This window comes from Excalfactoria chinensis, chromosome 7 (genome assembly GCF_039878825.1).
Source record: "Excalfactoria chinensis isolate bCotChi1 chromosome 7, bCotChi1.hap2, whole genome shotgun sequence".
NCBI lineage: Eukaryota > Metazoa > Chordata > Aves > Galliformes > Phasianidae > Excalfactoria > Excalfactoria chinensis.
In genome coordinates this window covers 20,301,946-20,327,487 of record NC_092831.1, presented here as the reverse complement: position 1 = coordinate 20,327,487, position 25,542 = coordinate 20,301,946, and the positions used below count along the sequence as shown (strand labels likewise).

The 25,542-nt window shown below is 36.5% G+C and overlaps 1 protein-coding gene across 19 annotated transcripts in view; it reads right to left on the bottom strand.

Annotated features, from left to right (window-relative positions):
* OSBPL6 (oxysterol binding protein like 6) overlaps nt 1–25,542 on the bottom strand; it is an 88,848-nt gene that overhangs the window by 25,162 nt on the left and 38,144 nt on the right. For 8 of the 19 annotated variants that reach the window (XM_072341061.1, XM_072341058.1, XM_072341057.1 and 5 more), the window contains 10 exons: nt 15,420–15,515; nt 12,570–12,695; nt 9,177–9,230; nt 8,370–8,483; nt 8,077–8,241; nt 7,418–7,550; nt 6,863–6,966; nt 5,817–5,909; nt 1,692–1,754; nt 1,445–1,519 (listed from right to left, as the gene is read on the bottom strand). In XM_072341061.1, the coding sequence (XP_072197162.1) occupies nt 1,445–1,519; nt 1,692–1,754; nt 5,817–5,909; nt 6,863–6,966; nt 7,418–7,550; nt 8,077–8,241; nt 8,370–8,483; nt 9,177–9,230; nt 12,570–12,695; nt 15,420–15,515 (1,023 nt within the window). The remainder of the gene's footprint in view (nt 1–1,444; nt 1,520–1,691; nt 1,755–5,816; nt 5,910–6,862; nt 6,967–7,417; nt 7,551–8,076; nt 8,242–8,369; nt 8,484–9,176; nt 9,231–12,569; nt 12,696–15,419; nt 15,516–25,542) is intronic. The other 11 variants (XM_072341070.1, XM_072341069.1, XM_072341068.1 and 8 more) reach the window with 7 other exon arrangements.

Sequence of the window (25,542 nt, the reverse complement as noted above, 5' to 3'; positions counted from 1 at the left end):
TTTTCTCTTTACACCCATGGTGACTTGATACTGTCTTGATCACCTGCTACATTTTTTCTCTCTTTAAGTACTTAGCTTGATGCATCCCTCTAGTTTTTTTTCTTCCTCATTCTTGAAGGCATGACTTCAGGTACACCTTGTCCTGACTTTCTGCTTTACTCTAGGGGCTGAAATACCACACATTCATAGGCCTCTACACACCTGCATGCTCACATAGAGACAGATTGTTCCCACTACAGTGGGTTGTAACACAAGCTTCCCCTTCCTGCATTTTACCTGATGTAATTCTGTACCTTCCAGACTATAGAGACAGTAAAATGAGATGGGGGTTTATTTCTCTGCTACAAAGGCAGAGAAGATGACACTAGTCAATTATTGAATGATATTCTGCATCAGTACATGGTTTCAAATGATTACAAGGGATTAAATTTAGACAAGTTGTTTTGGGAACTGGAGGAGCACTGATTTCTCTCGTTTTTCATGAGGACCTAATAGTAAACGAGGTTTATGGTTCTGGCAACAGGGCTCAAGTAATTCAGGCTTAAGCAGAAGCTATATCTGAGCTAGTGGACTTCAGCTACGGGCTGGAGCAGCACACCTTGCAAAACATAAGCTCAGTGTTGACTGCTAGAGCTAGGTAGGGGTATGTGTTTAAAGATCACTTTTTTCTTCAGTTGCAAAGAGGGTTTTTTTTTCCTATATCTTAATGTCTTCCCCATCCACCTGTTTCACTAATCCTTTGAGGGACAAATATATATTTTATATTCCTAATAAGTGCTTTGCTGACAAAGCATCAGATGAAGTTATACATATGATGCTAATTTGATTTCATTAATAACATTTCCCACTCCCAGTTACTAGCCTTCACCTTAATTTCAGTGCTCCAAATTTTGTGTCAAAAGGCTTGGAGAATTCGCAAAAATGAAAATCAGACATCAGCCATAGTAATATGACTTTTTTGGATCACGGAATACAAAGTACCGTAAATGAAAAGGCTAATCTCACATTGCTTAAAATAAATAAGTAAGTAAATAAATAAATCAGGAAGTGTCATCATTTCACGTTTCTTTGCAGCAAATCTCCTAATTTTTGCTGTCTTGCTATAGACTATTATGAGAATCTTTTAACAGAATGTGATCATTTTGGTCCATTTTAAATAATACGTGGAGTATAACAAAGCTATTTTCAAACAGTGAAGGGCCTGAGTTTGTTCATCACTTGCACTTGCATAAAGGAGGAGGGACATTACCATGAAAACACGCTCAAATCCACAGTTATGACACCCACTTGTGTCAGGCCTGATCACTTCTAAGTGACTCAGCTCAGAATGGGTAGCATGGGCACCTCCATAAAGTGCAAGAAACAGCTTCATAAGCTTATTATGCATTCAAGTTACGCAGTTTCCCGTCTTCCAAGCTATGCCTTGATTTTTAAATCCACTCACTGTTGTAGCCACTGCAGCTGCTAGTCTCTGCCGGCGTCGTGTTGTGCTGAATTGGCCCTTCGGTGCCGGCCCTTCCTGACAGTGAATGCAAGAAGAGAAGGAAGTAGAGAAAGAGAAGGGAAGGGGTGATGGGACACGGGAAGATGAAAGGTGATCAGAAAAGGGAGAGGGAGAGTCTTTAAGTGGTTTTCAATTTTATTAACTCTTAACATCCTACACATTTTGAGAACATATCATATGTTCTCACCTGTGTATGCCAGAGACTTATATAGCTAGGTACTTCGCTAATGTTATCTCCAGAAGAGTTGGACTGCAGTGGACAAAAAAAAAAAAAAAGAAGAATTAATTCTATTAGCTTTGCTGTTCAGAGTCATAAGGCAATTATGAAATAAGAAAACAAAACGGATGCTATGGTGTGGAAGAAAACACAAAATGAAAACTCCTTCACTTGACCATCTAGAAGATGAGTTCTGAAAGAGATCACTTTGCATTTGTGGAAGTGCACCAACTGTGGTTACTGAAGATGCATGCATCTCAGTGGTAAAACACGAGTGTGTACGTTACAGGGAGCTTCCTTATGTAAATATTCCAGCGCACATTTCTAGCATTTCTCTATCCATCCTTGAGTTTAGGTGTCCATTTTCCCCACATACCGTACTTCTGTGTTCTGTAAGATCCCATTTCTCATTCTGTACATTACTGAAGGCTTGGCTTTCATAGCAATTCAAAATCTCGGAGTAGCACAAATGAAAACTAAGTGTTCCCACAACTTCCTTTTTCATGCCTAGTAAGTGGCTTCATCTTGCCTAGCTTCATTTTTACATTACTTTTAACAAAATCCATCATGATACATCAAAATTGAGTACATAATGTATTAAGTCTGCATGATTCAGGAGAGCTCCACACCTACCACAAAGCCCTTCTACTTAATGCCTAACATAATGTCACTGTTTTGAAGTATTTGCATGAATTTATAACACTAGAAAAGCCACCTTATTATTATAGAAAACCATTTTCAATTCCTTTACATTCTTCTTAAGCTATACACTCATTCATAGCCATTTCAGTGTTTTTAAATTCATATACATTCTTCTTTTTCTGAAAGCAGATTGAGCACCACAGAAATAGCAATAGTATAGTTCAGACATAAGGACATCATGCTGAAGAATGGGATATTGTAGTTTATTAGCTGAAGTCCCTCGCCCCCTGACCCTGTAACACTCCCTTCTCGTAGGGTTGGTGCATCTGAAAAAGGCCACACTCTCTATCCTCTAGTTGATGCAACTGGCAGTGCTATTGACCACAGAAGAGTTGCCTGATGATGGCAGTAAGAGAAATTTGCACCTTTTTTTTTTTTTAAAGAAAAAAAACAAACATGCAAATAACTTCTAAAACAGATACTAGAACTTCATTAAAGAAGAGGCTGCATCATATGCAGAATTTAAAGCTCTTCGTGCTCTTCATAAGTATGTCTATACTCTGAGAGTTTTGGAGACTGTTTAACTTATAGAGACAAAGATTTATACATACGTGTATAGAAAAGGAGAGATGCGCAATATTAACCACTCAAAATCTGCAAGAGTATGAATGCAGGTATACATTACTAGGATTGGAACGAGTTCCACAGAAGCACTGCCCCAAAACACAATATGAAGTGAAGTAATTATCTGAGTTACGATTACGAACATATCAGTAAGTACATATTTAAGGGGAAAAAGTAATAAACCAGGTTTAATTCATGAGCTGCAAGCCTCAGTAGAGCAAGCTGACTTTTCAGGTCATTCTGTACTAAACAGTTCTGCTAAATAAACCTCCTATAAGCAATCCTTCCTCAGAGAAACAATCCAAGTATTTTCTCCAGAGTAAAGACCTGTAAATTAAGCTATTAATTCAGCAAAACTAAACCCTTAAATCTACAAAACACATATGCACATACTATGATTAATTTTTTTCAGTGAAGCAACACCACTTTTCTTGGGGATTTAACCACAGTAAGCAAAGTTATGTGCATACGAGACTGGTATACCTAAATGGCAAATAAACATTTAAAGAAACAAAGCAAGTAGACAAACCTGTCCTCACAATAAAAAGTACTTCTTAAACTCTTTCACACACACCTTGCACTCATATTCTAGAAATGTCTTAGCAGGAACACAAAAGCTATCTTACTAACTCATTATGAGTACAGTACAGACTCTAGATGGGAGAATTCCTTCCTTGCATCTTATGCTGTGCAGTGGATGCAGAGCAAGCAAAAATTACATTGCTGTTCCCTGCTTCTTGTGAACAGAACACCTCACTTTCACATTCTCTGGCTCTCAATGTCTTACTGCAAGATGTCCTTTTATAGTAATTAATAATTCCTTATTCATTCTACAGTTAATTGGTGCAAATATTTCAAATGGAATTTATATTTAGCTGGAATTTAGCATGTTATTATTACTATTACCCCCAAAAACTAATAATATGCATGGAAGAATGGGGAAAGAAAAAGTACAACAAAAGCCTTTTTGGTATTAAATCTGTCAACTATTTAATAGCAAATCGTGTTTACCATCCATGAACAAATAATCACAAATTAGACAGGGATTCAAAGTAGTGGATATTAGTTAATAAAGTGTTGGAGTAATCTTGCAAAAATTACCTACACGGAATGAAGTTAGAAGAAATGGTTAATAGAAGAACACCATAGGAGAGCAAGCTTAAAAAAAACCAAAACACTTCAATATGTGAGGAAATCCACATTTTAGTGGAATAGCAGCACAAGCAAATTACTGTTAACACAAGAGTCAGAGTATGACCATCTTCCACAGATTACAGCTTTAGACCATTCCTGGGACAGAACAGTCCTTGGAATTACGAACAGTTTACAGAGCCAACCAAGTTAGTTAAGATACTGGAACCGCCAAAAAAACAAAACAAAACAAAACAAACCCACTTCATCTTGCATATAATTTAGAATCATTTTGTTGTTTGTTTCCCTGCAAATTAATTTGTAAATCAGTCATTAATCATTTCATGCTTTGCTCTAATAAAATAAACCTTGATTTTCCAGCCTTTTGCTTGCCAGGAGTCAAAGCTGCCCCAGCTTAAGCAGAGTTCACTATCCAGCAATGATAGACCAAAGTAGAGCAATGCTATGTATAGAAATTCACAGAGGAATGAGCAAAGTGACCGATACCACCAACAGCATCCTGAGAATCAGGTACCAAACTGACAGCCTCCCACAGGAACCCCGGCACAGTCCTGGTATTTATAGTAGCTTACTATTGCTCAGCAACAAGGAAACACATCTTCCACATGCAGGTAATAGGGTATGGCATCAACCACTAAAATTCCCTTGCTAATAAAGCTTTTTGAACCTAACAGATATTTCGTTGTTCAACATGTTGTCATTTATCTAGAATTACAGGAAGAAAGAAAAGTCACCTACATCAACTGCAATCAGAACGCTGGTGCAAGTTTCTTTCCTTACAGTTTTCTTTCCTTAAGATTATCGGTCTTAAGTGAGTCATAGAGAACTTCTTACTGTGTCTCTGAGTCACAGAAATTCCTTATTGTGTCTCTGAGGGACATATTAAAGGTTTTTAAAGTCTGCATGAATTTCAAAGAATTTAAATTAATCAGAAGTTGCTGACATATATTTATTCCACAGGAGACAGCACAGTGGTAATTGTTAGCTTCTGAAGTCTGTAAAGCATAGTCTTTGTTAGCAGTTGCTGAGTTATGAAAAATAAAACAGTTTTTGGATTAGGCTTCAAAACACTCAACTATTTCTGACAAAACACAGTAAGACTCCTTGGATCTAAAAGTGGCATTGGGCTTCTATGCTTATTTCTGTGCCTTTACCTTTCAGATCTAAGGCAGGATGATGTCAATTGTTTTTCCTTCATATAATTCAATTTGTTCCCATAGAAGCCTCTTTCATAAGATAGAGCTTTTGAAAATACAACTCACTGGTAATATTCCTACTATAAGTTTTGATAAAGACAACTGACGTTCTTTGTATTTCATTCATGTTTTCTGCTCTTAGTTTGATGTCACCCGCTCAACCATCCCTCTCAACAAGTTTAAGATGGAATACCAGTATCCCCATGTACTGCATGCATACTGCCTTTTTTCACCTAATATGACTAGTGTTCAGCTTCTTTTTCTTTCTCTAGATGGCAATGTTTTCATACAAATGAAAGTAAAATCAATACATTTTTTCACTATCATGTCTATGTTTTAAACAACCAATTGAGATTTAATTTGCATCATCAGGAACATAAAAGACAGTACATTGACTTCCTACTTTCAGCTAATATATCAGTTCACGCTTAAAAGTTAATCTAAAAGTACAATGAAAAAGAAAACATTGTGGATTCAGTACCTGAAGTTGAATTTTTGCATCTTTGCTGACACTTTTTGTTCTCCACCGTCTTGTGACCCGCTTGTCTTTCTTTGAAATATCTACACAGTTAGCCTACATTACACAAATAGTTAAAAGCAACAAGGTACTATTAAGTTGACACAAGCAATACAGACAGTACACCAAGTTAGTAAAGAACTGTAGTGTTAGACATTGATAAATTAGAAAGCGAAGAAAAGAATGCTGCTGCCATGTCCTGCAACTACAGCAGTGACCAGCTGTAGATACTTATGCCCCTACTATAAAATATAAAAAAAAAATTAAAAAAAAGGTGTGTTCAACTTATTTAGTAGAAGTATTGGTATACTTCCTTCATAGTGCACAACATTTAGGAATGGATTTTGAAATCCTCATGGATTTCTATTCTGCTACTATCAGATAAATGCAGAGTTCACCACTTCCTGAAATCAATGGTAAGTCTCCTCATTGGAATTAGTCTTTCCAACACAAAAGCACCGCGGGGAGACTTGCATATTCAAGTGGGCTGAGTGAAAAAGGAAGAAAGTATTCACAATTTAAAATCTGTTGTTGCTTCCTTGTGGTCAAGGGGAACACTCACCCTGAAGAGAGAAATGGTCCAATCTTTGGGACCTTTGTGACTATGCCCTCTTTTCTAGAACATGCAGTGTTTTCCCATCTTGAGGGCTTGAATCTGCACTTCTTAAAAACTTAAAATAGTATCTTACTGTGTGCAATAACAACTCCTTAAATATAATTTCAATGTGTAAATATAATTCTATTGTAACGGTTCTTAGTTCTGCTTTTGCAAATGATTTAATTATTTCATTCTTCCTATGTAAGTCAAATAATCTTAACACATCTTATCCATTTACACATGAAACACTATTACATATGATTAAGATAAACACAATTAAGATAAACCTTTCATCTAAGAGTTACTACAATTTCAGAAAATCAATTCTAAGTTAATAGATAGCATCTTTACAATACCCTTAATGCAACCAACAAATGCTTCAACATGATTATTTATTATCAAACAGAATTACCTGCATGTCTGTGAAATTTGGTGCAGACTGAGTTCTCTGTAGTATTTCTAAATTTTGAAGAAGTTTACTGAGTTCTACAAGGTTTGACTGACAATGAGCAAGATCTAAAACACAAAACAAAACAAAAAAAAACTTTAGGTGCTTGAGTTCAGTTATGTTCTTACTTTGTCATAACGTTCACCACTGGTATTTTATTGTATTACAAAAGTCAAATGCCTCAAACCCAATAGTAAAGCATCTATTAGTATCCTTATTGTCAGAGATGTTGAGCACTTATTATTTCTATGGCAGTCAGCAATAAGATTGGACCTTAAAAGTTAAGCATACTTAAAGATTTACATTAAGATAATACATATTTTTAAAATAAATTTTAAAAGCAGTATCATAACACAAGCAAAGAGGGAAGTTCCTACTACAAGCATCTAATTTATTACCTTAAGAGCTCCCTCATAGGCATGTAAAGATGCTACTTAATCACTTCCATTGACTGTCTCTTATTTCTTACCAACAAGACGTTTTGCTTAAAGGGCAAGGCACAAAACGGTAAAGACTAACCTTCTGCACATCTGTCCATCTCTTCTGAGTCCTGCAACCAGGCTGCTACTTTACTCTGCCCAGTAGTGCAGGTTGCAGGAAGGCTGTTACTGCAAGGTATAGGAGATTGCCATGGGAAGCTATGTTGTTGTACCTAAGGCATAATAAAATGCTTACACTTATTGTTGCATGTGTTGCTCATTCAGTGTAATCACCATACTTCCTTGGAATAAATAAATAAATAAATATGTATATGTATATATAAATGTATATACATTCTGATTTCAGTGACATCTGTGATTTGACTACGTAGTTGCCCGCGACACAGTTACTTCTGCACATCATGTTGGAGAATCAAACCACGGGCCTCACAAATTTTGTTTGATAAACACCACTTACAAAAGTTGTTGTTAAAAAGGAAGAAAACTACAGAGTAACAGAGACAGATTTATCTCTGATGTAAAAGACCAGTGCAAATTCTTCTGAACACAATCTCTACAGCACAATCTCTACAGCAGCCCATTCATGAAAGCTACGGTACTCTCAGGTTTTTGCTGGACATCAGTTCCTCCAATGAAAACTCCTCTCTACTGGCACTCCAAGCAAAGCCCACTGAAACTCAGGCTTGCTCATGAACAAGTCCAGCAGGCATGAGCTTCCAACAAAAGGACACAACATACCTTTCCATCTGGTACATTAGCAGCTGGTGAAGACTCTGTAGTAGAGGCTGAGGGGAATATATGGAAGCTAGCATCTCTTGGAGATCTCACAATCTCATTCTGACGGTACAACCGGTGGTGGCGTAATTTTGAAACCCATGCATCAAATGTATCCTGGGACTTCACCTACAAAGTAACCCATTATCAAGAAGCATTCAAAATAACACTCCTCCTCTCACAGCAGATCTTTTCTAATTATTAATATGTATTCCCACTGTGGATGAAAAGAGAATACATATTTGAATCACTTTTACCTTCAGATGATAAATGTGTTCTTCTGTATCAAGATCTATTCTGCGAGCCTTCTTTTTAATGGACATAACTGATAAACCTACATCAATGCTCCCGTGTACTTTGCCCTTCTGTATCTGAAAGAAAAAGCAGAGTAAGAAATTGGTGGTACCATGTATTTCATTATACTTAACAGCAAAATATCTGGTGCTGAAACGTTTTCCCTTTCTAGGAATATTTTAATATAAAGACACATAAAAGTTAAAACACCTGTACTCAAACTAAAAACTTCCTCTTCTTATAGATGAGAAAAATATCTCACAAGTGCAGAGCCAACTCCAAATGAAAAGTGTGGTGGTTCACACTAGCACATAACTACAGGTTAAGTGAGAAGCTGGGAAGATTAGACAGCACTTAGCTCCCTGCTGATATAGCTTGTTGGTTATTGGTATCTAATCTAATTTAATACAACCCCTTATATCTCGAGTGCATCATAATTACTTTTCTGTCCTATCCACATATCTCTAAATAATCAGCTCTCCCTGACATCAAAATTAATAAGGTACAATATATGGTCAGGCTAATCCTTCAAACATCTTTGTTAAATAAAGTAAGTAATATACCTTCTATTTTACAGAAGTAATAAAAGGCAGAATTCTAGGGGAATATAACTCAACCAAAACCTCACACACTTTCCATATTCAAATCTCTCTATGAATCCACCAACAGCTTTCATGTGTATGCTGCAATAAACGTGCCTAGTATGAGAATGAGTCTCTAACAGGTTGAATTCTAACACAAATTTTAAAGTGGTCTTCAACTTTACTTACATCGATTGGTGACTTTGAATATTTTAATAATCCATTATCCAGGACGAAAAACCTCTGAAAGTGGAAAAAACAAATTTTTTTCATAATGATCAGATGCAACTTAAACTGTGCATAGTAATTTATCTGAGAGAAAAAAAAAAAAAAAAAAAAAAAAAAAAAAAAAAAAAAAAAAAAAGATAACTGTAACAAACTGTAACAATTAAGGGCTATTTACTGGTTGGAAAGGGAACATAAGTATGGTAGTGAATAACTTTTTTTCTTTTGTCCGTATCTTTTAAGTGTGAAAACCTAGAGCATACTGTTTGAAACAGAATCTATGTTGGACTTAAAAAAAAACCTATTAATTAAGGATATTTTTTCTGTTTTTTTTGCCAATTCAATAAGGTCTACTAGAAAGACAACATAGGCTGAAAGAAATAAGTTTTTTCTTTGTTTTCCTCCCATTTTCTTCCCAAATCAGCTGGTCATGTTTCAATATAACTGCTTGTCCTCCCTGTTCAGAAGCTGAAAAGCTCTTCCTAGTGCAAGATCTACACCCTGGAAGGAAGACCCACAAATGGATATTCATGTGGTCTCCTGTATCTCCAGCTGGAAAGTTATACAAGCTGTGAGACATGGCTCTACCATTCAAAACTTTGCGCTCACAGCAGACCTCTGTACAGTGAAGCAAAGATAAAGTTATTATTCATGCCCCTTATATTTTTTCTAGATGTAATCTAGATGTGTTAGTATGAGTGGAAATATTACAGCATTACCAGGACCATACCCTGGTCACAGGAGGGTTTGTGTTTTGTACATTTGCAAGTGATATGATGTGAGTCACTGTATCTTCATTGGTGCAGCTACCACGAATAGGCAAATTAAAGCTAACATGAGGATGCCTATCTGTGCCATTGCTACACCTTTATTTTGCTGAGCAACCTTTCCCTACAGCAGAGAGCAGAATCCCTAATTCAACATCCTTCTCCAACAATTAAAGCTGCTGTAGCTTGTGCGTACTAGAAGACTCTAGCTGCATTGCGGACAAGTTAGCACAGCATTTGGCACACAGCATAAAGATGCAGCCTGGCAGGAAATGTAGGTGTTTACTGAGACTCACTAACTTGTGTTGTCAACACTAACTTTAAAAACATGGAATAATACAAACTATTCATATTTTTAGAGCCTAATCTAAAGCACGAATATACGTTAACAATCTGGAACTCAGCAAATTATTGCCCTCTAAACTGTCTGATATGGAAGAGAAGGATCACATTTGCATGACATGGACCTGTTAAACTGACACTATGAGCAGGGTTAGTACTTGCATGGCAGAAAATATCTCCTGAAGATGCCTCTGGAAATGATGTCAGTTGCACAACAGATGGTACCAAGGTCTGACACAGGATGATAAAATTCCAGCTTTGCTGGAGGTGTAGCTTCTTGAATAAGATGTCAAAACAACAGGGTTGTGGAGTTTTAGTTTTACTAGATATGGTCATTAATGAACTTCAGAAGAACATGATGTTAATTTCATATTTTTCTGCATCTGTAGGCTCCACACACCAATGTCTTTTCACCACATTGCATTTCAAAGCATACAGCACTTCAGAAGCAGATGAACTTCTATGTAAGTTGTACGTGCTGTAACTGGTATGCTAATAAAGCATGCTGAGAGCCACCAGAATGTGACATGCAGTGTTCAGCAGACAGAGGATTCCATAGCTTTGCTGTCAGGTCACTAATGCCACACAGTACAGTCACTGTCTCTGGAATTCCTCACTGTGTTCTCAGCACAAAGTAGTGTTACAGAAATGGAAGGATATCAAGGCAATAGTTGTAAAAAAATTACTAGCCAATGCACAGTTTATAACCCAAACTTCAAAAGTTCCATTTCCCCAGGTGAAATGTAAGGTAGAGCACAGACGGAAGCTGTGAAGCTAATTAATCAAAATAAAATTATTTATACAGATAACTGCTCTAAAGGCAGGATGAAAAAAAGATCACCAGGCATAATCTCATTTACAGAACTGTTTACATGTAATGTTCCTACAGTAAACACTTGTCAAAGAAACAACACATCAGTGTATTGCATTTCAAAGGAATGGAAACAGTGAACTACCCCATACAGTCTCATATATCAGACTAATTCTTGCTTGCTCCCTTTTGCTGCTTTGTTTCACTTTGTTTTAATTTTAAGTAAATTCTCCTTTTCTGTTCTTCCAGTATTTCAAGAATACCAGTTTGAAAACCTGTAGTCTCCCTAGGTTAAAGTCAAGTGGCACATAAATATTTGGATTCCAAAAACATAAATCCTACCTAAGTAAACCAAAACCAAAACAAAATAAAGTTGATAGGCCTGCAGAAAAAAGAGTAGCAGGCAGGTGGAAATCTTGTACTGACAATCAAGCACATGCATGCATTAATATAACTCTCACAAAGAATAGAGAAATTAGAAAAATGGTGTGATTTATACTAATAAAGTGTGAATATCAACATAAAAAGAAATCAAAGTTAACCAAAAGTTTAAAAAAAAAAAATCAAAGTTAACATTTTATTGGGAATAAAAAGGCATTTATAACAGTAGGTTTCACTGTTCTTCACAATACAGTGCTCTGTGTCCTAGAAAATGATGGTTCTTAAACTACTCCAATGTGCAAAATACAGGTATGCATCAATAACCAAATCTTGCTATCAGAGGATTTTAAAGTGTAATTATTACACTACAGAATACAGGCAGAAGAAATAATGAACACTGGGCTTAGGGTTAACAAAAAGTAAAAGTATCCATGGAGAAATGTCTCCACATTAACTAAACAGGAATAGAAGATTTGGGGATTGTTTGTTTTGTTTTATTGCTGTTGGTGTTTGTGATGGTATTTTGTTAAATAGTCACACTTCATGTCTATAAAGAAGATTACAGACATGTTGACAAACAAATTCAGGGACATGATGAGCAAATCTGCCCAGCCAGCAAGACTAAAGGTAAAAGAACTCCAGGGGATGCTCTCCAGTAATAACATCTTGGTCCACACCAAAGCCTTCCTCAGCTCTCATGGAGTCCTGGCTACTTCCCCATAAACTCAATTCAAACTTACCCCACACAGCTATATTTTGTTATAATGTATACAGAAGAATGTAAGTGATATTGGCTAAACCTCTTAAAACATGAGACATCTGCTGTATTATTTACACTGTCTGCCTGGATTTTGAATATAGCATTGCACAGCCAGCCCTGCAATGTTGAAGCCACAAAGCTGTGTGTGCAGACTAATCCCTTATATAGTCTGAAGATATACACTGAAATCCTGGGCTTTTATTTGTCAGTCATCCTACATACCATTTTCTCTAGGCAAAAAATTCCAAATCATAAAAGGAAGCAATAATCCTTTGACTGTTTTATGAGAACTTTACCTTGTGCCAACCTTTTAAGGGCCATTTTCTCTTTTTCAGCATGAAGCCTTCATGTTTGTCTGGCTTCTGTACATTGGTCTGGCCAATTTTCAGACCCTCTATGATTTCCCAGCTGTCAGGCTCCTGCTGAAAAAGCATGGACACATATTCATTAATAACTGTGGGTACACACAATGTAAAATTGTATTTATATGTAGCACAAGTTCTGTAATGCAAAACAAAGATTAACTGCATCATTAGAGCTAAAAAGATTTGACAGACATAAGTGGAGCATGGGCAGAATCTGCATGTTCAAGATGTACCTTTACTCAGAGTACTCCTTTAAAAACAGTGAGATCGTGAGATGAAATGTAAAGATTTTACTGTTAAATATATGGGCATATATTAACAGTGTACTTTGCAGTATTCCCTGATCACAAAAATATGTAAGCTTTCTTATCTCCAGCATACAATCTGCACTGATTTTAAATACCCTTATTTTTCCTTAAAATCTAAAGTTTAAGCAGAAGAGGTTGACTTGTGGTTGGTCTGAAAATAGCCAGCTCTCGTCTTCAATGGCAGTTTATGAGGCAGAGTTGCAGAGGCTAATTGCACCTTCAGAAATATGTAAAAGGAAATTAATCTTTTTGAAAGTTTCTTGTCATTCATTTTCACTGCATTAAGGGAAATGCTGTGGGAAGCTAACTAATTCTCTCCCTAGAGAAAAGAATACGAGCTGCATCATTTCAGACACAACCAGCTGTATGCCTTTCTGAGTGCCAATTAAAGCACATTCCTTGCACACACCACTTGTTATGCATGACCACTTGTACAACTCAGGTCTGAGTTATGATATATCATAGAGAGCAGTAAAAAACAATGCTTTTAAAGAGAAAAAAAAAAACATTCTTTTATTCACATCCTCTTACTGCTATCATAATCAACAAAATTAAATAGCAAACTAGCATTTTCTCAGCTGTCACAACTCTCATTGATGTTACATGAAGCGACTGGGAGAAGGAAGAGGTCATCAAACCCTTAAAGAGAAACAGAAGTCCTTTCCTCCATTTCCCATGAACCAGCTCACAGCCAACGACCATCAGCCCTGCCTGTGTTACAGAGCTTCAGTACCATCAACATTAATGTTGCAGAAATACAAATATAAATGGAACACCAAACTTTACCTTTACAAACGTTGATTAGAACTTGCTAATCTAACAAAGATGAAAAGCTCCATCCCAAGAAATACCACTGTAAATTAAAAAAAATTTAACTCTGTTTAACTTTCCCTACATAACTGCAAACTGAAACTATCACGGGGCCAGTAAATGCAGCTCAAAAACCATCGCTTTGATTTCACTGTGTTTTGATATGATATTATATTTCCATTACTGCAGCAGAAAGCGCATATGCATTCTTTTTCCCCATGAAGCACTTGGCTCTTAAGGGGGGAAATTAAACTATGAGTCCCCAGGGGCAAGCAGAGGATCTCTCCGCTACTCTGCCAACTGAATCCTCATCATATTGATTTCTCCTTTAGAAGATCAGCTGTGGGCATAAGTCTTTTATCTACTAGATAACATCAGTATTGATTACTTCTCAACCAGAAATCACACAATCTCACAGAGCTATTCATTTAACCGAAAGGCCAGATACGGGAAGACATAATGAGCCATTATTCAGTGCAATAACAGTTAGCTGCCTTTTGCTGCACCAGTGTCACAAGCTGTTATAAAGCCACCCTAACCATCCTAACTTCAGCTCACCCCCATCCCCATTTGGTACGATGAGATTTCCCAAGGTGGGGAACATTGTGACAGAGACCATTCTCCTGCAGGAGCAGATAGAGAGCAGAAAACAGAGTGACAGTGAAGGGCCCCCATCTGATGCTGGATCACACAAAGCACAGCTTTGCTGCTTCAGGACTTCTATGATTCACTGCACATTAAGTAAGCAGCAGCTCTGCATGGAGCAGCAGGACCAAGGAACACAGGCAGATCTTACAGACCTAGTTCTGCATATGCCCCAGGTACTGGCAATAAGGGACTTGGTTTTTTGTGTGTGTGTGCTTGTTTGGTTTTTTTTGTTTTCCAGATAAGATGGGGCAATTCCACTTCTACATAGCTGAATAGCATGTTTCATTTTGAATATGCTTTCCCAAGTATCATGAGCTATAGACATTTAGTTTCAGGGATTTTTCTTTTCTGCCAAGTATTCCATCACAGCATTCTCAACTTTCTAGTAACAATCTTACTTTTTTATAAGAAGTATCTTAAAATTAAGCCTTCTTTATTCAGAATTGGGCTTATTTAGAATCATCCCTTTCAGAATTCAGCCCAAAGAACACTGACTACAAAGCACTGCACGTGAGGGTGCATCATTCAGAAATGAGTGCTGTTACCTCCACAGTTCTAATGAAGGCCTCAGCAACGGTTTTGAACTTTAGGAGACTACCTCAAGAAACGCAATTAGGAGGAATGTTCTATGTATTTTTAATCAATATCACATTGATTAGTAGTGCTTTTGGACTTGGATATAGTTGGGTGTTTTTTTTCTGATTGGACTGGAACATTTCTCAAAGTCCCTGCTAGTCCCATATTCTGAGATGGTCAGTCTTGCTCCTGGGAGACATTCACAAGCCGAAAAAAGAATCTTCACCACCACCCAAATACTTAATTTTTAAAATACAAAATCTAATAAAGACTACTGGCTTCCCTGACATCTAAAGCAGCAAATAGGAAGCTCTGAGGCAGGCTCAAAATGTATTCAGTGACAGAATCATAAAAACAGATCCCCTAAAGCTTAGTCAAACTACACTGTTACAACAGAAGGAAATACAGAGCCTGGATCCCAGCCTATGCTCTTACTTACCTTGGACAGAGAGACAGAATCTGTTTCAAGGAACTGCTTGCTTAAGGAAGGGTCTGTGCTTCCTGAAGAAGCCTTCCGTTCCAAAATATTAACGCTCTAAAAAAAAGAACAAACAAACAAAAAAACACAAAAAACATAAAGATGACCACTTATCATTCAAAGTTAACTTTAAAAATTCATACTGAGTAATGAATGACTGATCACTACACTCTTTATAGAATATAGTTTAGAGTACATTATAGAGTAATAGATAAAAAGCCTAAAAATTTACATAAGCATTGTGGCTGAAAACATATATAGAGTACTCTCTATGTATAACAAAGTTGCACAGTTCATCTTCCAGGGCAACACATCTCTTTCCTGCCTCTCTTTCTTATTATTAGCTTTAAAACTAATGACTCTGCTTAGTCTATAAATGAGTGGGAATTAAAACAAGACTTGCAAGGATTGCATTACTTGCCTTTCCTACAGAGGGTCAAAGTGTTCCTGGATGGACCTATCACCTTCTCCGCTTTGCTGAAACACTGAGTGTATATATCATACATCGGGCACTGCCGCACATTCGGTTCCAAAACAAACCATTGCAGGTGAGATACTGCACCTTGGCTTTTTGTTACTGACTTCTCAAGCCAAGTGTAATAATTCATTACATGAGTACAGATTATAGATATTCACAAGATCAGGCACTGGGTCTCTGCTGACAAGCTTGCTGGTGAACATTAATTGAGCAAAAAAACCTTCAACCATTAGAGCTGTAACAGCCCATCTGCTCCAGTTTGCATATTGTTGTCTGACTGGAACAATTTTGCAACATTCCATGTTATTAGTTGATGAGAATTGTTGGTACCTCTGTGGCATGAAATGAAACTATTTCATTTGTAGCACATGTAGCACAATGATGAATTGTAGCAATTACTGTTCTCTGAGATGGGTAAGTATTTGTCTACTGAAAATGACAATTAAATTTTTGTTCTCAATTCAGCTTCCTTACATCCTCTAAAGAAGAGATTGGAAAGATTACATAGGTACAGAAACTATCAGAAAATATAAAAATACATATGGACAGTAGAATAAATGCTACTGTTTATAAAGATAACTAAACACATCAGGACCGGATCTGAAATAAATTATAATAAACACAGCTATTCAAATAAATGCACATTTAACATAGGCTGCAGAGCAACTGACTGTTCTTCTCCTTCAGTTTGCAACTGTGAACAAATGGAAATATATAGGAACAGCCTCTCCCATCGCTGGAGATTAATAAGCATCCCTGCCACTGCACAACAATAATTGGAGCTTATTTTCAGTTACTATAATTTAATTGTACAGCAAAATAAATAAATAAATGAAATAAGGAAAAGCAGCAGTGTTATGTTACCCAACCCATTCCTCAGGGCCAACAAGAAGAGCTTTGCCATCCATGCTTGAAGTTTACTACTTAATCAGAAGGAGACCAAATTTGTTATTAAGCCCAACGACCACTATCAGACAAATGAGAAAAGGGCTGTATTTATTAAGTGCAAGTTTCTACACTACACATAGAATAATTTAATATATTCATTTGAGCTTACCACAGCAATACTACTAAAGAAAAAACTACAACAAAGTGTTCTGATTGAACAGATGAAACAGCACATTTGCACAGAGCATCAGATTTTAACAATATACAATACAACCTACATGTGTTCCTCCAAGGAAGATTAAAATGCCTCAATTATCACAGTCAGGACAAATCCCAACTTTCTTGCCAGTTCTGCTTGGCAGGCAGGAACCCCTCCATCTTGAGATGGAGCAATGCCCAAAACAGATGTTCTGAAGGTCTCTCATGTAGCAGCCAATGCAGTTTGTTGTTACATAACTGCTATTTCATTTTGTAAAATATTTAGAGTGGAGCAACCCAGCAGCCCCTGGCTTGCCAGATTTCCAGTGACATTTTCCACTACAAGATTTTAAGGCAAAGTTCGTATGTTTTGGTTTCTCCCTTTCTTTTTTCTTAATCAGCCCTGTTATTGCACTTCCACATCAGTTGAAAAAGGTACATGAATAGCTAACAGCACTTTAAAGAATGCTGACATCTTCAACTATTTGTTTGGAAATCTGAAAATGAACACTTTTAAAACAAAATTGCCTTCTTAACACTCCCTGTTTCAAGAAGCGTTATCTCATTTCCTGTAAATATCTGCTTTCCAATTCTCTTCTGTCATAGCCATCATTACACTGACACAAAATACTTCCTTTAAATTTGTGATATGTCTCTAAAATGGTATTAAAACACATTCTTTGGCATAAAAAAAAGTTTCCCATTAATGCAGGTTTTATTTCTGCAAAATGACTGCTGGAAACTACACTGCTGGAAGTTATTTGGCATATTGAAAAGCAGCTGTTTCTATGATGCAGGAATTCTTTATGTCATAATTTAGCACAAAAGAAAGAATACTTAGATTTATTTTTTTTTCTTGTGAATAAGAAAAACAGAATCAATAAAGTAAGGTGTTGAAAAAATGTAAACAGGAAGCCTACACACAGAGAACACAGAAGTTGATTCTGCCCTGTGTTCATTTCATATTGCCTCCCAAAGGAAGCTGATGGGAAAGAATAACACCATGTGATGCCTCTCTGAAAGGCAAAACTAGAAAATGTATCTTACAGCATCTTCCACATATCTTGACTTGATATAATTTACAGTAATATCAATTTTGTCTCATGCTGAAGCGGTCAGTGACCCCTTCACCTCATCTACCAAAACAATGTCAGCACTTGGAGCATCTGGTCTCCATCAGGCCACAGAGGCTGCAGACTCTAATGCTTCTTAGCTGAATACGACTTCCCCCTAGAGAAAAAACGTTCAAGTGTGTATTCAAAGAGAAAGGTAAGTAGAGAGAGAAAATCCAATGAAGGACACATCTGGCACTCTGCTTTGCTGCTTAATTATTTAATGGAATTAATCACATTTAATGTGATATCTCATTCAGTTTATAATTTACTGATTTTCAAGAAAAAGATAAGCTGGTGAGGAATCTATCACTCACTTCAGGCTCAGACCCTCTTTAGTTAAAAAAAAAAAAAAGCACAACATAGCAATCAATTAATGAAAAAGAATCAGTGGGTAACTGTTCTTGCTCACAGCATTCAGCAGCCTTCAACAGTCATAACCACAGGACATAAACTGACACAATTACACACCATCAATGCAAAACAGATCTTTGGCGTTTTTGTATTTTTTTAAATCCAAAGTACTGATCTGTGCATCTTTTGTTAATCTGCTATTCACTAGCCTTGTTCTTACAATCTAAATATCCTTGCACAGACTTATGCTTTGTATTTGAAGGCCCATGTCATATGAAGAGTAACACGTAATCACTTCTGTCATCTAAAAGAGTATTCTTCAGTTATCAGACATACAGCAGCAGTAGTAGGGTAAATGCAGTTTTGACACCTTTTAAAATGAGCTGTGATATATGCTAAGTTGCTATGCATTATTATTTGCAAATGGAATAATCTTGAAATTTGCTTTTATCTTAGGCTGCTTCTTGATCAGATCTGACTTTCCTTTGGCTAATCCTGGAATAAAGACATTCCCACATATCACCAAGAAGAGTGATCACAAAGGAAGGAAACCATGCCTCTCTAACACTGGTTTTCTCCTTATTGTGTGTTTTTCTCTTTGTATAAAATCACCGTGGTCCTACAGAAACATCAAGGATTTGTTTGCTCAGCAGATTTTTACCAACCCTTTCTGGAGTTCCATTTTTGTACATCAATTCTTTTAACCTCTGGAAGCAAAGGGTCCTTTACTTGTAAAGGAAACTTTCAATAAGCTGAAGAGAAGTTCTTGCTTCTCTGATGAATTTCTTAGAGGAAGGCATTTACAGAACTGGGCAAAGCAGAGAAGAGTGGTCGTGCTGGAATGACAGTGGGCTTGGGATGACTACCAAATCACAGCCCAAGTCTTTAATTACACTGTCCATCTTTTACATTTTAGATTTTGACAAGCTTAACTCAAAAAAAAAAGCACACAGATAAACTGACAATAGCTGACAAAAAATGTAAATGTTTGCTAATAATAAAAAACTTTATTATGATCATTGAAGCATCATAGTTAAAAGCATTGATATTTCTCTAAGCAGTCCCAGGATATCAATACATTTTATTAATGATCACGTAGTAAAAGAAAATTGAGGGGAAAAAAATTCACCATAACACGAGAAAATTTCTGTGCTGTGGTTATTCGTTAAGTAATTCATGAATCCATGGTGACCGGCCTTCAGAAAATATATGCAGTTTTCACTCTCATACACAATTGCAAGCAAGTTTAAGTTAACATAAATCAAGTACCATCATGTTGGACTCACCTAAAAATATAAAATATTACTGAGGAAAAAAATAAAGTTTTGATTTAACAGCTTCATGTCCAATGCTTGGGTAAAGTATTTAGAGAAGAAAAAAAAAAAAAAAAAAAAAAAAAGAGAGACCAGCAAATAACTTTACTACAGCATGCATTTATTATGCCTAGTAAATTTCTATGTTTTGATCAGGGATTCTTCCAATCTCACACAAGTGTCTTGAAAACAGAAGCCTTCGTATCATGCCTGCCATCACCTCCATTTTTATTTTTTTTTTTAATTTTGCGTCTTTTATCTCCACTGAAGAAATGAAACCAAAACTATGCTTCCTTTTCTTTTGAAGAAATCATAAATGCCACTTTGGGAGCACTGGACTTATCAGAATTTGTGCATATGTGTACATGGCACACACTCAAATCAGTAGCCCTTTAGGGATCAAGTTAGAAAACAAGTGCATACTGTAATCTGTAGTAACCTCAATCAGTGTTCAGGAACTCTTAAATAAATAAAAGTCATACTGTTCATGTCCAAGCTGACCTTTTAGTTTACACTGTCAAGAAAAGGGAGACGTGCCTGCGCAAGTGTAAGCACAGCAGAGGGGAAAAAATGAGATGGAGAGCAGGAGTGAACGTGTTCTAAAAATACTACTTTATCTATCTTAATTTGCATGGGTAATTAAGCTTTTATGCAAGCAATTTCCTGTGTTTCGTAACAGAAGATAGCTACACAGGCCATTTCCAATCAGACTGACAGTCTAAAAAGACATCTCCCTCCAATGTACACCTGTGAACCCCAGTGGGTCCCCATAGTTCTAAAGCCAAGGTAATTCCAACAGCCACTTTTGTGGGCTCAGACAAGATATACATAAGGCCCCATGGGACAACACTGCACATATGTACACAATTACTCTCAACAGCTGGATCACCTGCAGACAATTGTTCGTGGATTAAGTTCACTGTAAACCACTCAAGTGACAAACAAGGAATCTAGTAGGCTTGGGAGTTAAGACTTCCTTGAAGTGTTAAGTCATCGAACGTACACAGAGGTGGTCCTATATCTTCATAAATCACCCCATTCCTCCTTTCAGACATTTTTTTTCAGATGCTGAAATAAAAGCCACTGTCTTCTGACCACAATGAACATTTTCAGACTTTATTAAATGCAGAGAATTATAAAAAAACAAAAAAAAACAAACAAACAAAAAAAAACCCTTGTAGTAGCAGCAGTTAGCTGATTCAAAAAATAATTGCATGTTTTTTGTTACCAATTTTACCACTTCATTCTTTAGCTTCCCCAGAATTGTTTGCTCCAGTGAGTTGCTGCCATTTAAAGTATTTATTTAACACTTCCTGCACTAATGCTGCTTCATCTGCATTATCCTGAAGAGAGTTAATTAGGAAAGAGAGAGCAAAAGAGAATTACTTCACTGTAACAACAGTACTTGGAATTTAATAGAATCTTTAATTTGAAACTCTCAAAGAGATTAGCAGTTATTATTGAAATAATCCTCACAAACTATAGAGAAGCTAAACTACTAACAAAAGTCTACAGTTTCTTGCAGCAGAAAACTAGGAATCAAGTTCACTGTTATAAAGTCTGTATATAACTACCGGACAACTATCTGTCCTTGACTTCCTTTCCTTTAAAGTCATGGAGTAACAAAAACAAATTAAATTTACAGGTAACCATCAAGATATTTTCTTTTCCACCCCACCATATCACATCAGGCTGTCAGCAGTGAGCAAGAGTACTTTAATTGAGAATCTACTCAAATACAGGATGCAAATGTCCTCAGATTTCTACACTGAATATTATATTATACTGTGCTGCAATCTTGCGTGAGCAACAACTTCTGACGCACACTGAACAGACAGGGATGGTAAAAAGGGCCATCAGCCATATCGTCATATTTATGAAGCAGAAATTTCTCATAGAGACAAAAAAAAAAGTCTTTTGATATTATAGCACTGATCATAAGTGGTCATAAAGAGAAAGCTGAGTTTGAGGTAACTCAATGTACTAAAAATAAAACTAAAAAACAAACAAAGCAGCTATGCAAGCATTAACACTCCCTCTCTAGTCCTTTCATCGGCTCTCACACATCCAGTTACTCTGAGTGTCCCAGAAAAAGTACCAAATATGCGAAATGAAATACTGCAAGGAAATGAGATTCTTTCAAATGACTTGAATTGCCAGCAACAAAGATGAACCCATGTACATGATGTACCTCATTCTGCTAGCCTAGATTATCAAGCAAAAGGTGCTAAAATACTTATTTAAAAACAATGACCAAAAAAAAAAAAAAAATCTTTTTCCTTCATAGCCTCCATTTTTCAGCCTACATACATGGCTGAAATACAGCATACTTTTGAAATACGAGAGCTTTCCTAATAGAAGGATGACCATACAGGGCTACGTGCAACAGGACTAAAAGCTATTCTTCTGTTTGCTGTATGGAAAAAGAAGCAGGGTTTTGTTGCAACAGTAATGAACAGAAAGCACCACAAAGATTACAGCTGATTCATGCCTCCTTCCTAAAAGGACAAATAGAAAACTAAGACATTAGAAGACAAATTTCACATTTAAAACAGCAGACTCTGCTAAATTTACTTTCCATCACATATTAGCTACCCTTTAGAAGTGGTCAGAAAAGTCAAAATCTCATCTTTGTTCAAAATTTCATTATTACTCTTCTTCTATATCACACACTCTTTGTTCTGTGACTACAGGTTTAACAGTCAGGTCAGTCCCCAATTTACTGAACTGCACAATGTTAAGCCTACAACACTTTCCTTCTCAGCACAGTATTAGTGTTCGTACATTGCAGAGAATATATAGCAATATAGACCGCAGTGTGACTAGTGTACTTAGTCAAGAATTAAAATATGGAACATTTACAAAGAGTTTACGATCACCAGATTGAATGCATAACATGCGCTTTTACAAAATGTAACTGCACTTCCTACAAACAGTGCTAGTTTTCCTACAAGTGATGGAGACTCTTATCTTGCATCTCTCTGCAATGTTCCCATCAGGACAACACAACTGCCCTTCAGCACAGCTCAGACCAAGGGTTAAACAACAGAAGACTGGTCCTCTCTGATCATCCAAATTAACCAAGATTATGCTGAGAACAAATGACATTGAAGTTCATACAATGACAAAAGTTTGATCCCAATTGTTGGGCTATTGCTGGATTCAATACTTTCTGTTCATTTATCAATTACTTAAGCCACAGAGACTGCAAATTGGCAATGTCAAAGCTTTTGCTGACTGCTAATTCTCTTAGGTGATATATATTGCACAAATAAGAAAGTTACATTAAAATGCCAGCATTATATACAGCATGACATTTTCCACTCTCCATGAGATGATTTATCATCGTCATGTTCACACTCATTCAGCCTCCTGCACCATAATTTATTGGCAAACTGTTCCATAATTGCTAGTGCGACTTTGACAAGAATTATATGATGGGAAGATTTCAATCATTAACCATCTAGAAGTATCAAGTGTTATCCTCACATATGGCAATGAAAGCTACATTGACACTCTACCCAGTCACATCACTTTGCATACATATAGAGATTACCCCTTTAGAGAAGGTGTGTTTTTCCCCTCAGCTCCTATGAAGAGAGTGTGAGGAAGCAGTAAGACAAAACTTTCAAGCTTTCTCAAAGCAAAAACCAAAAGCCAAAATCCCCTCCAGCCCCAACCACAATCATGTTCTGGGGAAATCCTACAAAAAGAAAAATACGTACAAATAACTCCACAAGTGAGAAAAGAAATTAGTCACAGTAGATGGTACAAAGAATATGCATGATTTGCTGCATCTGAGAATATACACAAAGGAACCACTTGCACGTTCTCTTCCTGGGGTACAGTACCATCGTATTTCATGCTGTATTGCTCATTCCAACTGCAGAAGAAAATTGATCCATTCATTCTCCTCAATATTTCTCTGCCTTTATTACTAAAAACACCAAAACAAATGCCTAGCATTCTTTTCCTTCCCATTCCATGTTTATGAGCCCAGATACACTTGTTAAGCACTTTTAGACATTACTGGATCCAAGATAGCTCCAGATGTACCATCACACCATCAACCTCTTCACACTATTTTAAATTCATGCTTCAGTGACCAAATACAGACTTAAAGTTAAGCATCCATTTTATTGTAATGACAGGTATACTTTATGCTACCCCGTTGCCACGGTAACAAATATGGTAGATGCTAGATTTATGGTAACATGTTCCCAGAGGCTTTTTTTCTTTCCTTTTAATTCTCCCTTACTCAATCCTACCAAACTACCTAACCACAAACAATATTCAGAGGATATGCTCTTAGCTGAGCTCAGTAGCCCTCACAAGTCCTGCATTCCTTGGGCTTAACTGCAGAAATATAAAATATACTGACGCTCCAAACTAAAGATATCAAAACTCTGGATTTCAAATGAAATCAGCAAAAAATAAAAAATAAAGAGAATACCATACAGTAAGTATAATGTAACTGAATACAGCTATCCCTATTTCTATTCAACACAAAAGGGAAAGTATCATCTGTCAACAAACGTCTTCTGCCTAAATGGAAAGGCATTAAAAATTATTTTTTTTTTTAAATTCCAGACATATTTTCTGCCTGTGAACAAACACATCAGAATTCTTTTCACTGTTTAACATTTTAAAAATACTCGATGGTGAGGCTGTATACATTCAAGGCCGTAGATGATAAAGCATTTGCCAAAATACTCTGTCTTTAGTTTTTTACAAATCAGGTAAGAAAAAAAAACTACTTGAGCAGCAGCTGAGTAAACAGAATCCCAGCTGGCACTCGAGTGGCTGGGAAAACCTACTTAAGCTACAGTCATTCAAGTAAATGTGTACTACACAAACACTAATTAAAGTTCTTTTCCTGCCTCTTTCTCATGTTAAGCTAAAAAGAACAAAGCATTGCATTAATGATAATATTTCCACAGTTCTTTCTAAACAGGATAATGTTAACTTAAAAGCTCATTTAGTATTTAAGATTTCCATTAAGTCCTAGTTTCTAAGTATGTTTTTATTTTAACTAAATTCTCAGTCCCAAATATTCCATTTATTAGAAGCTATGATCTGTGATAATAGCTCTGATGCTTTCTAAAGGGCCCGTGATGCTGGAGCCAGACTGTATGACCAGCCCACTAAAAAGCCCACAGGAACGCATAGGTTGCTTTGAGAGGAAATAATACAGCCCTTGTCTGGAAAAGGATCCGGTAGAAAACAGTGTGATTCACTCACACAGACAAAAGTCTAACATAACTGGACTGCTACTACATGACTTAGAGCAATGAGGGTAAATTTGAAGTAAGCCAAATTATATTTAAAACCTTAAGTGCTTCCATAGAAGACTAACAATATAACATTTAAACTGAAATATAATCTTGAGAAAAGGTGACATCTCTGTAGTTCAGTTAACAAAGAGATATATATTAGGAAAAACAGTTTGAGCAACTGTAGGTTCATACTGCCAAAGAGCCCACTTCAAAAAGATGCCAGAGCTCATTTCCTGTTTGTTCACATGATTATAGTCTTCTTGCTACAGTACTATGCTTAGTGCCCATGGTGCTTATGAATCTTTTTTTAACTAATACATAGGGAAAAAACAAAAAGCAACAGCTTTCAGCCATATTGATCACGTCTGCCCAGTGCTGTGAGCAAAAGAATTTAGAGTCAGCAATAATGAACAACCACTCTACAGAAATAAATAATTTCAAACATCTCAAAAGTCAGAATTTTTT